This window comes from Pleurodeles waltl, chromosome 4_2 (genome assembly GCF_031143425.1).
Source record: "Pleurodeles waltl isolate 20211129_DDA chromosome 4_2, aPleWal1.hap1.20221129, whole genome shotgun sequence".
NCBI classification, from domain to species: Eukaryota; Metazoa; Chordata; class Amphibia; order Caudata; family Salamandridae; genus Pleurodeles; species Pleurodeles waltl.
Genome location: NC_090443.1, coordinates 1,004,574,643 through 1,004,589,801, shown reverse-complemented (window position 1 = coordinate 1,004,589,801; position 15,159 = coordinate 1,004,574,643). Strand labels below are relative to the sequence as shown.

The 15,159-nt window shown below is 44.8% G+C and overlaps 1 protein-coding gene across 1 annotated transcript; it reads left to right on the top strand.

Moving 5' to 3' along the window:
- The first annotated feature begins 10,429 nt into the window (after positions 1-10,429).
- Positions 10,430-11,110, top strand: LOC138293975 (C-type lectin domain family 2 member D-like). The gene has a single exon (XM_069233234.1). It carries the CDS (start codon positions 10,430-10,432, stop codon positions 11,108-11,110), a length of 681 nt encoding a protein of 226 aa, XP_069089335.1.
- Positions 11,111-15,159: the final 4,049 nt, after the last annotated feature.

Below are 15,159 nucleotides of genomic sequence, written 5' to 3'. Positions count from 1 at the left end.
TAAATAAACCCTCCAGGGTCTCATTTACAAGGTCCTAGCGGCACACTGTGCTTCAAAGCGTCAGTTTGTTTACGCTCCGGTGGCGCAGTGTGCTAGCCCTTATTTACAAAGCCACGTGGCTTTGCGTGGCCTTGAAAATATGGACCCCTTTCCCGCATACCACTGATTTACAAGTCTGGGAGTGCGTCAGATTCCTATGCTACCTCAGGAGTGGTGTAAGAGTGACGCAACAGGGAGAAATATCTTTACTTCTCCCTCTTTTTTTCATTCTGCAGCACACATAGAAAGAGGAAAACACCTCTTGGGATTGTTTTAGTGCAGGAAGGTGCCCCTTCCTGCACAAAAACAATCATCACCACAATGCAGGAACCCTTGCACCATGGTGCAAGGATGCCTGCGTTAGTGCTAGGCAGCAGTTTGTGTGCCAGTGCAGGGGAAGAGGACAGAAATGTGCCGTATCTTGTAGATATGACGGGTTCATGTCCTTTCTCAGTGGCCTGCGCCACAGGCTGTGCAAATTAGGTCACAGTGTTTTTTCGCATACACACGTCTTCAGACAGCCCTCGGGAGCTTTAATGTTCATGCTTAACAAGGGGCCTAATTTGCTGTGTTGCTTTGACTGGAACTAGTAAATAAATCCCCCAGGCCTTAGTTCGGGTCTGCTGTGTTGCATCAGGATCTACTGGGACAGCTAGGAATGGGGCTTGGTACTGCACCCTTGTGCTACATGTTCAACAGACATATCCAGTAATGTGGAGGATAGTGTAGATTTTCCTAGTTTATGACGGAAAGTCTTAATTTTATTAAAGACACGGAGGCGAGTATTATGCGTTTCTCTTCTCGCTTTATTAACACAGCAGTCAAGAAAGAAACTACAAAACTACAAATCCCATGTGGCTAACCCAGAGAGCCAATGGGATTAGAAACGTAGTACATCATATGTTAACCAATAGGAACACCCTCGTGCCATTGTGATGTCACTTGACTGCAAGCAGCCCTCTTTTCTTGCGAATGAAGTAAATTGTTGAATAATAACGGAAATAAAGAACATAGAATAAACAAAGCCATCAGGAAAGCAAAAACGTCTGAAGAAAAATCCAAAATCCTACAAAGGAAGGAATGCTCCAATAAATCGGGAGAATACGATCCCATGCTTGTGATGAATGAAGTCTTCCCAAGGTGTGAAGAAATCGTACTAGGACCCTGGTTGAGCAGCTGGAACTGTAGCTAGAAGAAAGGGAGGGAGAAAAACAGTGTTTAAACTAGAGGCGGGATAATACTCGCCTCTGTGTCTTTAATAAAATTAAGACTTTCCGTCATAAACTAGGAAAATCTACATTTTATGACAAGACCGGAGGCTCCTATTATGCGAGTTTAAAGCATATTAATTACATTTAGTGAAACATTGTCAACAGGTTTGCAATAAAATACTCTAAAGGTATTGTCATTAGACCAGTCTGCAGATTTCAGAATATCCTCTAAACGGGAGCCTGCCCAAAAGGCTTTGGAGGCCATAGCCCCTCTGGTAGAATGGGCACCAAAACTGGAAATATCGATACCCGCTAGGGACATAATCCACTTGACCCAACGAGCTAAGGTGGCAGATAAAACCGGGTGATAGGGTTTCCTAAAGGAGATAAGAAGTTGGGAAGAGGATGTTCTCAAATCTGCAGTTTTCTGTTCATAAACTTTAAGACATTGGCCCACACATAATTTGGGATGCTGTGGGAAATATGGATAAAAAACTGACGACAAACTGGTCTTTGTACGTCGTACAACCGAAAATAGCACTCCTGTAGGGGTGAACTGTCGGTTGGAGACGTCCAAAGCCTTTACATCTGATAAACGTTTGATGGAAACTAGACACAGTAACATTGTTAACTTAGCAGATAACATCTTTAGAGAAAGAAAAGGATTATCCGGTAAAGAAATCACAAATTTTAGAACGATATTAACGTCCCATAATTGGTTATATTTAGGTAAAGGAGGTTTGGAAAATTTTACTCCCTTTAATAATCTGGACACCAGCGGATGTTCGCCTATCGGTTTCCCATTGACATGGATATGGTTAGAAGAGATAGCTGACCTATAAAGGTTGACAGTACGGAAAGCTTTACCTTTACTGGCTTCTGCGGCCAGGAAATTAACAACAAAGATTACATCTGCTGAAAAGGGATCAAGATGCCTTTCCAAACACCAGCCGTCCCATAAAGACCAGGCTGACTTGTAGGCTTTTTTGGTACCAGGGGCCCAGGAGTTTGAGATATACTGGGAAGCTTCTGACGAAATGATAGGGAAAGGTTGGGAATTCCTGAGATCTTCCAAGCGGATAGAGTAAGAATGTTGTCCACAATGAGGGGATGAGGACGCAGGAGAGGGTCCAACAGTAATTTTGGGAAGGACGGAATTAACAATGGAAAATCCACCGATAGTTCCAGAAGGGACGGAAACCATACTTGGGATTGCCAAAACGGAACAATGAGAATAAGAGAAGCGTGTTGACGTCTGGCATGAGCTAGGACCCTGTTGATCATGATAAAGGGGGGAAAGGCATAATTGAGGGAATGAGACCAATCCTGTAAGAAGGCATCTGATGCCAAGGCTAAGGGATCCGGGCGCCAACTGTAAAATTGGGGAAGTTGAGTGTTCAGTCGAGATGCGAAGAGATCTATCGAGAACGGGCCCCATAAGGAATGAATCTTGTGAAAAATTGAAGAGTGAATTCTCCAATCGTTGGAATCTCGTAGATGACGAGAATGCCAGTCTGCGACCGAATTGAGAGCTCCTGGAAGGTATTCTGCCTGTACCGAAAGATGGTTTGAAAGGCAATATTCCCAAAAACTCTTGGCCAAATCCGCTAGAGGTTTGGATTTTGTGCCTCCAAGATGATTTATGTACCTTACTGCAGAAATATTGTCCATCCTGAGGAGTATTGCACAGTGCACTTTGTGCTTTGCCAGGCTTTTGATTGCAAAGGAGCCGGCAAGCATCTCTAAACAATTGATATGCAATTTGGACTCCTCTGAAGACCATGTACCTCCAGTCGAGATGGGACCACACCGGGCCCCCCAGCCTAGACGACTTGCATCGGATTCTAACACAAGATCTGGGGCTGATGGAAAGATACTTTTCCCGTTCCAGGCATCCAAATGGTCTATCCACCATTGAAGCTCTGTGCGGGACTCCATATCTAAGGGAATGAGGTCGGAGTATGCTAGACCCTTCCTCAAGTGTTGAATCTTTAGTCTTTGAAGGGAACGATAGTGAAGGGGACCTGGAAAGATTGCCTGTATGGAAGAGGACAGAAGGCCTACTATTCGAGCCAAAGTCCTGAGAGAGATAAGAGAACTGCGAAGGACTTGTAGAATCTCTGACTTTATGGATCTTATTTTTGCGAAAGGAAGAAGCAGAGTGGCTGAGATGGAATTGATTTGAAATCCCAAGAACTCTAAGGTTTGGGAAGGCACTAGGAGAGATTTTTCTCTGTTTATTATGAAACCCAGATTCTCTAGAAGTGAGCTGGTTGTTTGTAAGTGTAGAAGGAGAGTCTGAGGAGCTTGACTTAAAATGAGGATGTCTAAGTAAATTAAGAGCCTTATGCCCTGGGATCTTAGGAAAGCCACGACAGGCTTCAGGAGCTTGGTGAAGCACCAAGGGGCGGAAGATAGCCCGAAGGGTAGAGAAGTAAAGTGATAAGTTTGGTCGAGCCAGTGGAACTGAAGGAATTTCCTGGAGTCTGGATGAATAGGAATCACTAAATAGGCGTCCTGCAGATCCAGTCTGACCATCCAGTCGTTTTGAAGGAGTATATCTCTGAGGTGGAGAATTGTTTCCATTTTGAAATGTCTGTATACTACAAATCGATTGAAATGTTTTAGATTGATGACTGGACGCATCTTTTTGTTCTTCTTTTGAACAAGGAAAATTGGGCTGGTAAATCCCGAAGGATGGGGTTGGGCAATAGAGATTGCTTGTTTTTGCAAAAGAGAGCTTACTTCGAGAGATATTAGGTGGGTCATTTCTGTGGAAAAATGGGGAAGAGGAATGGAGAACGTTTGCACTGGGGTAGAATAAAGATCTATCATGTAACCCTGTACAGTATTTAGTACCCACACATCCGCAGTAATTGTTAACCAATTTGAAAGAAAATGGAAAATGCGACCCCCTGTTGGAAAGGAACCAACTTGAGGGCTTACCTGTTGGATTGACGGTCTTATTGTGTCTAAAGGATCTGGCACGATAACCTCTGCCGCGCTGGGGATAGAATTGCGGTCTGAAGTCTTGTTGGTAAGAACCGTAGTACCCTCTGGAGCCTTGGGTGGTGTTACCTCGGCCGGTAAAGCGGCCCCTGCCTCTACCGGCCCTGGCAAAAACACGTTGGCTGAACATTTTTCTCATGGACTGTTGTGCTTTGTCCAAAGAAGTAAAGGTGGCAACATATTTGCTGACGTCTTTGATGAACGAGTCCCCAAAGAGTTGTCCCTCAGTGTGAATCTGAGGTTGAACCGTGGCCAAGTTGATTAATTTAGGGTCTAATTTTATAAGGAGACCCTTCCGTCTCTCGTGTATTAGGGAAGCGTTAGCATTGCCCAGCAGACAAAAACAACGTTGGATCCACAAAGAAGTTCTTCTGGATCCAAGAAACTACCATCCAGTCTAGCCGTTTCAACCATGTCAAAAATTCTGGTAAGTGGACCAATGACGTCCAACAGTTTGTCCTGACAGGACGACCATGCTTTGTCTACCCCTTTGCGAGGGTCTTTGCCCTGTTTGTTGAAAAAGGTCAGCATCTGTTGATCGATTGAAGGGGTAGAAGTAGCATTATGTGGAAGCACGGGGCGAGGGCATTCTGATTTAAGTTTAGCTCTGGTTTGCTTGTCAAGGGGAGAAAATAATTTTTGAGCCACGTAACGACCAACATGGTCGGCAGGGAACCATTCCGTGGAATTGGGACAGAGTATGTGGGAAGGGTCAAACATGGGAAAGCCTTCTGCATCAAAGAGAGTAGGGGAAACATAGGGAACTTTAGGCTTCTTATGAGGGGGAGGTGAAAAGGAATCGGTATCATCTTGATCAGATACCACGTAATCGGAATCCGCATCAGGGATATCATCGTCTGAGTCAGGAGTAGATGCAGAGGGTACGGGTAGGGAAATATTGCGTTGTTTTGCTGTTCGTTTTAGGGAAAGTTTAGGAACCATATTATTATACTCCTTGGCAGGAGCCTTGTGAGGAACCGCGTCCTCTGTCATATGTGAGGTAAACTCACTCTCCATTTGAGTCGAACCCGTAGGGTTGACAGGCTGGCGTTGACTGCATTCCCCCGCAGACTGGGCCGAAGATTTTGATAATAAATTAGAAAAATTTGATTCTACATTTTTTGATAGTTTTTGCATGGATGACGCCATAGCCTGTTGAACAGAACTCTTTATAAAATTTCGAAGTTCATTTCTAATATCCTCAATATCATTGGGCACACCTTGTTCCCCAGAGGAAGTATTAGATTCCATATTAATATTTATCTTCTTTAAAATTCAAATAAGGAAAACAACTCCTGAGAAAAAACAATTGAAGTTAATAGGAAATGACTTGAAAAGGATGCAGACAACCGGGGGTTAACAGAGCAGGAAACATCAATTGAGCTATGGAAACCAAAACCCCTCCTATCGGAGGGCGGGCCCAAAGGAGGTGTTGACAGCAAAGGGAAAAAACAACTTGCGTAGGAGGAACGGCTGAGGCAGGTAATTTGAAGCCGGCGCGCAGAAATTAGTGGCTTCCTCGCGTCAGGAAGAAAAACCGAGTGACGGTTATTCTCCAGATGCGAGGAAGAGCCTGAGCGCGTCGCGCACACAGCGCGCCTGAAAACCGTTGAATCTTCTGCCTCGGGAACGGTTTAGTCGCCGCCCGAGAGCAGGAAAAAACGGACGCTAGCGCGAGGCAGCGCGAAATAAACAATGCGGCAAACTTGCCGTCTACATAGGACTACACAGATTATAAAAATAATACCATAAATACTACATATCCTCATAAAACGTTTTACAATATCAGAGGAAATAAAAAGAGAACTTATCCTTGACTGCAGCAGCAAGAAAAGAGGGCTGCTTGCAGTCAAGTGACATCACAAGGGCACGAGGGTGTTCCTATTGGTTAACATATGATGTACTACGTTTCTAATCCCATTGGCTCTCTGGGTTAGCCACATGGGATTTGTAGTTTTGTAGTTTCTTTCTTGACTGCTGTGTTAATAAAGCGAGAAGAGAAACGCATAATAGGAGCCTCCGGTCTTGTCATAAAATTCAGGCGCTTGCTCAGCACAGACATCATGTAAGCACCCTGGTGCTTTCTTCTTTACAGGGACACCTAGTGACAGAGTGCAGTACTGCACACTTGTGGTGTTTTCTCTAGAGAGTAGTTTAGTGACAGGGTGCGGTACTGCACCCTGGTGCTGCAGCCCCCACAGGGTTACTCTTTGTAGTAATGAAGCTCAGCTGCTCTCTCATGTACGCAGATATCCAACCCTTGGCCACTCAGTGCACTCCATCAGGACACCCTCAGCAGAAGCGTGCAGCTATCATCACAGCACACGACCTTGCAGAGCCAGAAGGAGTGAGCAAAGGCACATTCACACTCCAGGCAGTGCAATTCACAAGTGTGTAGTGCTTAAATACACGTTCACTCTCTGGGTGGAGACACTCCATACATAGCAGGAGCAGCATCTGCTTCTAAGCACCTTTGGTAAATATAAATGTTACTATTACTCACTGTAATGTATTGTGTCTCGAGATGCTTCTTGTGCATTGTCACGTTGTTCTGATTTGTAATGTCATGTGCATGGAGCGGACACTGACGAGGGATTTCGACGGGAAGGGAGTCAGTCGCAGTCAGTCTCCGAGCCCTCTGGACGCAGCACGCCGTGGGAGACTAGAACCTGTGAATAAAGAGCTAAATCTGAATCTTGCCTGCATGTATTGCTCTTTACATTTGGCGATGAGCAGACGTCACCCCCCGGCACCTCCACGCAGCAGTGCGAGGGTGTGTGTGTGTGACTAGCATGTGCTTATACTGGAAGAATAGCCTTCCAGCACAAGACTTCATTTAAAACTTCTCCTACTTTGTATGTGTCCCTTACAACGCAGTAAACATGCAAAGCCGGAAATGAAAGGAGAAATGAAAACATTTCTCCTTTTAACGTCTCCTTTCAAATGGCGTTAACTTTTGACATAAAACCCTGTCTACTGTTCTTAATAGGGTTTTGCATCAAAAAGTATGGGTGGTTATGTGAGAACGCCCATGTAACGTCCCCTTGGCACTAAGAAAGGCAAAGCAGTTCTTTGCGCTGCTTTGCATTACTTTTAGGGTACTTTTGATTGCAAAACAAGTTTTGCACTGGAAAGTAAAATAGGAAAAACATTTTGTGTTGGTTTGCAGCACATTTTTGATGCTAACCCAGAGCATTTTTAAATCTACCCCTTCATTTTTATGTGGAAAAGAGGAGCATTGAACCTAAAAATTTACACTTACATTTTAAAGATTTTTCTATATCTGTTAGATGTACGATAAGCAACTAAACAGCATCTTTTTTCTCCTGTAACATTTCATATTGTAGTAATAAATAAGCATTCTCAAAATCTCCAGAGTTTGTTTTGCAGCAGCTGAAAGAGTGCACTTCAGGTCCGATTTGTTGATTTAGGTTTGGTATTTAGGCCCAAATGTATACTTTTTCACGCAAATCTTAGCTAATGCAGTTTTGTGTCAAAAAGTAAAGCGACAGCTTCTGCCATTCCAGAGCACCAGCAGGGCGCCATATTTAAGGAATGGTGCAATCCAGCACAAAGGGTGGGCTAACATCATGGAAAATTACATTAGCCGGGTGGTGGTGGGGGTGGGGGTGGCAGTGGCGGTATGGGGAAGGGGGTTTTGCACTGAAAAATGACATCAGTCTGGTTAGAGTAAAAGCAAATGACTCTAATCAGCCTAGTGTCATTTCTGAGCGCAAAACCTACCATTCCACATGACTCCTGTCTTATTAAAGACAGGAGTCTTACCCACCACCCCAACGGCCAGCACAGGGGACAAGGGTCCCCTGGGCATGGCCATTGCACCCAGTGCCATGTAGGGGGGCGATTTCAGGGCCCCCAGTGGCATTTTTAAAAATAATACAAAATACTTACCTCTACTTACCTGGGATGGGGTCGCCATCCTCTGCTGTCCCTCTGGTGTGGGTGGGGGTGTCGTTGGGGCCTGGGAAGGGCACCTTTGGGCTCTTTCCATGGTGTTCCACCATGGAAATGTGCCCACAGGCCCCTTAACGCCTGCCCTGACCCAGGCGTTAAATAATGGTGCTAAGCAGGGTTAGTGCCTTTATTTAGACCCACCTCCCCACTGTGCACCATTTTTCCACTGCAGGATAAATAAGGCGCCTGGGCCTTAGAGTCATTTTTTGCCCAGGAACTCCTACCTTGTATTTCATTGATGCAAGGCAGTTTCCCACTGGCAAAAAATGACTTTAACTCCAAAACGTTGGCGCTGGACGGGTCTAGCGCCAAAGTATAAATTTAGAGTTAGGTTTGTGTTCGCGTAAAAAAATGACACAAATCCGAATTTGCGACTCGCAAATCCGGATGCAAGATGTTGTCCCAACACCATCTGTGAATCGCAAAGACCCACCTCATTAATATTAATGAGGTGGGTCGCAATTTGCGAACCCCTTGCGATTCGCACCACTCACAGGGATGGTGGCCTGCTGGAGACAGCAGACCACCATGCCTGTGACTGCTTTAAAATAAAGCCGTTTTTTTATTTTATTGCAGCCCGTTTTCCTTAAAGGAAAACGAGTTGCAATACAAACGAAAAAAACAAAACATTTTTGTTTCATTTTTTCAGGGCTATTCACATAGGGGAAGGGGTCCCATGGGGACCCCTTCCCTTTTGCGAATGGGTTACCACCAGTGTGACACTGGTGGTAACTGCGAATTGCTTTCCAACCGCGTTCTTGTTCACAAAGCAATTCTGCATAGCGATGCGAATCGCAAATAGGAAGGGGAACACCCTTGCATATTTGCGACTCGTATTCCCATTTTGCCAGTCGGTAACCAGGTTACCGACTCGCAAAATAGGAATGAGCATCGCAATTTGCTTTTTGCATGTCGAAACAGCAAAATTCGCTGTTTGCGCCATGCAAAAAGTTACGTACATCTGGCCCTTAGATACTTCTGGCATTCCATGGGTGGTACATGGGCGTTCCAGGGCTACCAGCCTTGGTTTTTTACTTAAAACCCTATCTACTAATAATAGTAGACAGCATTTTGCACTAAGAATTACCACTATTTCAAAAACAGGCGTTAAAGAGAAATATTTATCTCATTTCTTTTCCAACTTTTCATGTCTGCTGCACTATACAGCACACATGCAAGGTATGTAAGGTAAAGTCAGCCGAGGTATGGTATTTTGTACTGGAGGGGTAACCTTGCACATTCAGACATCCTCGCACTATGTGTTAAAGGTGTGTGTGGCGCTCAGCAGCATGATTCTGTGCAGGTGGAGAGGGGGGAATAGTGCCAGACATGTTTGTGCTGAGACATGAAATACGAGTCTGTTCAAGTGTTATGGGCAGCTTTAGTACATGTACCACCCATGGACGCTGCTTTGCCTTACTTTCGGGCAGATGAATTCAAAATAAACGAGTTGCGCCAGTTTCCGGTGCAGAATGTTAGTAAATCTGTCCCAAGCTGTTCTGGGGAGATGAAGGTCAGAGCCATTGACAAAGCAGAGATCTCTCGCAAAATGAGTAGAAGTGTGTATTTTTACGTTTTTATGGTAAATAACAACTTGTTACAGGTAAGGTATTACATATATGGTTACAAAGCTGGATACTTTTCACCAAAGTGTGCTATTTCGGCAGGAGCGGCGAAATACCTAAAGCCAAAAAAAGTGTGCTATTTTAATTTTCACCCGCTTCGATCCTCCTCCATGGCAATATAAATGCCCGTGGAGATAGAAAGTGCAGCGTTAAATGCTATCAGTAACAAAAGCCGAGGGCAGAAAGCAGCTTCGAAAAACCCCTAAAAGAATCAGCCTTCCTACCCACAAGCGATATGCGCTTACCCACAATTCTATGCGCAATTTTCACAGACTAAAACATCATACGACATCCGCCATTAGTTTGTAATGTCAAAAAAATACCTCTATTAACCCTGTTTATAGATCGTAGCAGTACATAGAATTTGGTTCATAGTCATAATTTGTTGGGGCGCCGTAGCAAAAAAATGTTTAAGATTGTTTAAGAACCTCTCGGAGAAGCGAAAAGAATAGTCAAAATCAGATGAGTTTGGTTGGTTCAAATTCTTGGAAAATGTATCCGAGCGCTGGTGTAAAAAGTTTTTCATTCTGCCAGTTAAACGTGTCTCTATACGCACCGGTGGTGCTCGCGATGGAGCCAGACCTGAGGGAAGACCCCGGCCAAGAAACCTCACCCCGGGCATGTGCGCTGCTAGGGCGGGGGTGGCCGGAGATCACGGCGGCACCACCCTCCGAGGAGGAGCAACAAGTGGCGGTAGCCGCGGTAGAGCCCCGCCCGCCCGCAGAGGGCCTCCCAGCCGCCTCCCGCCGCCGCCGTCTTTGGCGGGTGGTGGCGGCGGTGGCGGTGGTTTTGGGCTCCGTCGTCCTCGCCGCCGTGTTCGCCCTCAGAGCGAGAGAAGACCCCGCGAGTGAGGCGAACCGCACCGACGAGGGCGGCCTTTCCCGCCAGTGCGAGGCAGGATGGACCCTGCGCGAGAGCAGCTGTTTCTTATTCTCTGAAAACGAAGGAAGCTGGACATTTGCCAATGGCAGCTGCGCCTCTCGTTCCTCCAGTCTGGCTGTGATTAAAAGCGACAAAGAGAGAGGGTTCGCCCTCTCTGAGAAGGGGGAGTATGATCGCTGGGTCGGCCTGCGGAGAGATCCGAGCGGGCCCTGGCGGTGGGCCGACGGCAGCGCCCTGGACAGCGGCACCGGCGTCCCCGGCGGCTCGGACTGCGCCTATCTAAACCATCAGGGTCTCAGCAGTGCCCGGTGCTCCTCAACTCGGAGATACATCTGCACCAAACACGCAGAATATATACAGAAGGAATAATTTAAGGCACATAGAGCCAAATGCACAAAGCTTGTTGATTTCTAACATTTAAGACTCTTTTAAACCTGCAAAAGTGATATTTCAACATTGACCTTAATTTAATCAGATAAACATCCTATATTTTTCTAAACCTGTGTGGTGTTTTCACTGTGTTACTGTATGATTTATTGCACAAATACATAACCCAATGCCTTCTAAATTAAGACTGCTCGGTGCCAAGCTACCAGAGGGTGGGCACAGGATAATTTTCATTGTGTGCAACTTACCCTGGCTAGGATTGTGGTCCCTTACTTGGAGAAGGGTGTATATCTCTACCAACTAGAGACCTCATTTCTAACACTAATCTATTTACTGAATCACAAAATAGGGTTGCGAGTCGCAATTAGGAAGGGGCATGCCAAGGGCGTACCTTCCTAATTGCGAGTCGCATCGTTATGTATGATTGTTTTGTGAACGTGGTCACGAAACAATCGCAGTTAACAGCAATTTCAAATTGGTGTTAACCCATTCGGAAACTGACTCATTCCCCTTTATGAATGCATGCAAAAATGTTTTTTTGAGAGCAGCCAGTGGTCTACGGACCACTGCCATGTACCACTGCCTACTCTTAAAAAATTAAACTGAAACGTTTCATTTTTTGTATTTTTAAACGCATCCGGTTTTACTTTAAGGAAAACAAGCTGTGTTTAAAAATAAAAAAAATGCTTTATTTAAAAGCAATCACAGATATGGTTGTCTGCTGACCCCATCAGGCCACCTTCCCTGTGATTTTTGTGATTACCAGTGGAAGACAGAACCTCCACCCACCCCTATTTGTGACATGGTTCAAATGCCAAGGTGAGTCCCTACCATATAACTTTTCATATATAGCATCTTCATTTAGTGGGGTGAACCCCTATCATGCAATTTTATCATGTTTGACTCAATTCAAAATACCACCCCATAACCCAAACGTTTGATGCACTCTTATACACGGTTTTGAATCCATGTCATATAACTTAAATCCCAGGCAGTATCTCCCAAGTGTGTGCTGCATACTGTATTACTCAATGTATACCTCCCATAAGTTCCAAAAATGTGTGCTTATGTCTAACTGAGAATTTAGAATTGCATGTTCTCCTCAGGGACCAGTTAGAAATGGAACAACTGCAAGAAAAATGCATGTTGAAGAATAAGACAATCTTTTTTTTTTTTTTGTCGGAAGAGAGTGGCAGGTGGAGTGGCCCGTTGATATTGTTGAGCTATACACCTGGGGGTCAATGAGTAGTGGATCCTTCCTTTACTGGCATGGATTAGTGAGATGAGGACAAAAAAAAAAAAAGAATAAGACAATCTTATTAAGATTCAGACGTTTTGATTGTTTTTTTAAAACTGCTCCACTATCGGCCAGCTAAGATACTCAAATGGCAGGCACTGAAATGCCTCGCCTGTCCTATTCAATATGCCAAAGGCCCCAGCCTTGCTTTAAATCCTTGAAACAAATGGCTGAAAAACATAAACCATAAGAGTCTGTGAGGAACAGATGATACCGTTCTGAAGGCCACATTATCTTCCTATGATAATGAATAATTTCTTGCTCATATACTAACTTTGCTGTACTCTAGCCCTTACTTGCTGCTGGTCTGGGGCAGTTCTAAAGTAATGTCTATGGATGTGTACTACCATCGTGGTCATCTTCTGCTACAGGCAGCTTGTTTCTTAGCTCAACATCCGTACCACACAACCGATCTGATACGCACTGCTCATTAATCAAAATAATATTTCTCCAAGGTCTGCATGGCTGCTAAAGACCCGGCTATTTATTAGGACCAACAACTTCACTATTAGATTACTCACCGTAGCCGGGGACCGTCAAAACCTCAGGCTCCCAAAGAATGAGTGCAAGGAGCTCTGAACCAGTTTGCAAATCTGCGCTCCGGCCAGGGGGGATAAGTACAACGCCTTATTGAAGCCACCTGTGTGTGAGATGGGCAGAGATTTCTCCCTACTTGACCACCTCACAAACCACAGCTACTACTGCAGCCATTTTTAAATATTCCAGCAGCCCCATGCTAGGCACCAATAGAGTCCACAGAAGCAACTTCTGTGGCCCACAGAAACAAGGATCTGTTCCATAATATTTTATTTGGCACCTTGTCCTAAAATCTTTCTAGTGTGGGCCACCTAGAGGGTCACACTGGCTGTGGCGGCCAGCTTGGAACAATACTATCTCCCTATGCTGGAAGCCTAAATATAGGGGGGAATGCAACTTATAAGGCAGGTATCTTTAAACTGTGTAAACTCCCTACTCTAAGAGAAAAAAAACATCAGAAGGGGGAATACCGCTCATGGGTCTAATATGTAATTGGAGCCCAAATTGTCACTTATATGTTATTTCTACACTTTTATTTTTTAACAGATCTCGCTTGGAACTTTAACTGTCCATATGTGCTGTGTAAATCCCAAAAATGTCCCTTATGTATTAGAGACAATAGCATTCTCTCACAGAATCTCACTATTTATATCCCTTCCACACGTATCAAGAGTGAAAATACAAAACACTTCTCTTCTTTTACTAGCAGCTCTATGGACCTCTCATTATCATTTTTTTCTAAAATAAGCCATTTGATGTCTTCTGGATTATGTTTTTTTCTATATAATGTTTTATTAATGGTGCATTTGTTTGAGCTATTTGTATGGCAGATTTCTGCTCAGTAAAGCGGGTGTTTCCCCTACATACCCAAGATTACTGGGGCTAATGAGCAAGTAAGTAATGTTCTTCATCTTGCAGAAAGTGAAGGTGGTCAGGCTTACTGTGTAATTATTGAAAGTGTACACATCTGGCTCAATAGCATTGGCTCATGCCTTTCTTGTTGATCATTTGAAATTTTCTTTGACTTGAGTAACACTATCAGTTATTTTTTTCTATAAATCATAGTGGTTTGTCCAAGCTGGACCGCACAACATAGTTCTTCAAATTCTTGTTCTGTTTATGCACAAATATAGATTTGGGGAGCCTAAGATATTCCTCTCTATTGCTGTTCAGTATGTGCCAGTTGGAGTTGACTATCTGGCTTACCTTCTGTAGGAAGATGGCCTGGTGTGTGATGGGTACCCAAGGTACTTACACCTTATACCAGGACCAGGTATCCCCTCTTAGGGAAGTGCAGGCAGCGTCTAGAATCCAGGCTCTGGAGAGGTAGCTGTGGACTAGCAGGCAAGGCTTATCTAGGAGACATGCAAAGCTCATGCAAAACCACTGTAGTCACACAGCACTTACACACGTGAAAGAAAACACTCAGTTGTATATAAATAAGGGTACTTTATTTTTGGTCACACAATACTACAAAATACTAGAAGGGCAACCCTCCAATAGGAGGTAAGTACTACACTAATTATATACACTAGTAAACAGGAATAGGCATAGGAAAGGTTAGAAAACAGTACAAATGCAGTTAGACAATAGTGACCCTATGGGGGGCCCAAACCATATGCTAAAAAAATGGAATGCGAACACAGGACCCCCACCTAGGTAAGTGGAATGTACAGAAGGGAGCTGTGAGTACTAGAAAACCACACAGGTAAGTAACGCAGTACCCCCTGCGACCAGGAAAGCAGGAGTAAATCACTGGGATTTCCCAAAACCCCCCAAAAGGAAGAAAAAGAAGACACCCACCCAAGACGGCAAGAAACCAGTGGTGGATTCCTGGAGAGGAAGACCTGTGGTGAGAGAGGACCAAGTCCAAGAGTCACAGTAGTCCAGGAGGAGTAGGAGCTACTACCCTCCCAGCTGTACTTGCAGGAGTTGGTCGACGGTCATGGTCTGCAGCCCTGGAGCCGAAGAAGAGTTCCTGAGGGCTGCAGAAGATGTCCCACACTGGAAGGAAGATCGCAGATGGGTGTCAGTGCAGGAATTGCACCAACAAGCCTTGGCAAAGGTGAATTCGCGGTTAGTGTAAAAGTTGTGCTATGGTGGACCAGCAAGGCCCAGGAGGATTCAACCCAGAAGGGGGAGCCAGAGAGGACCCTCAGCAACACAGAGAGCCCACAGGTCGGGGACCCAGACGTGG

Excerpts from the sequence above, each read along its gene's own strand:
- LOC138293975 (XM_069233234.1), top strand. The coding sequence starts at position 10,430 with ATGGAGCCAGACCTGAGGGAAGACCCCGGCCAAGAAACCTCACCCCGG.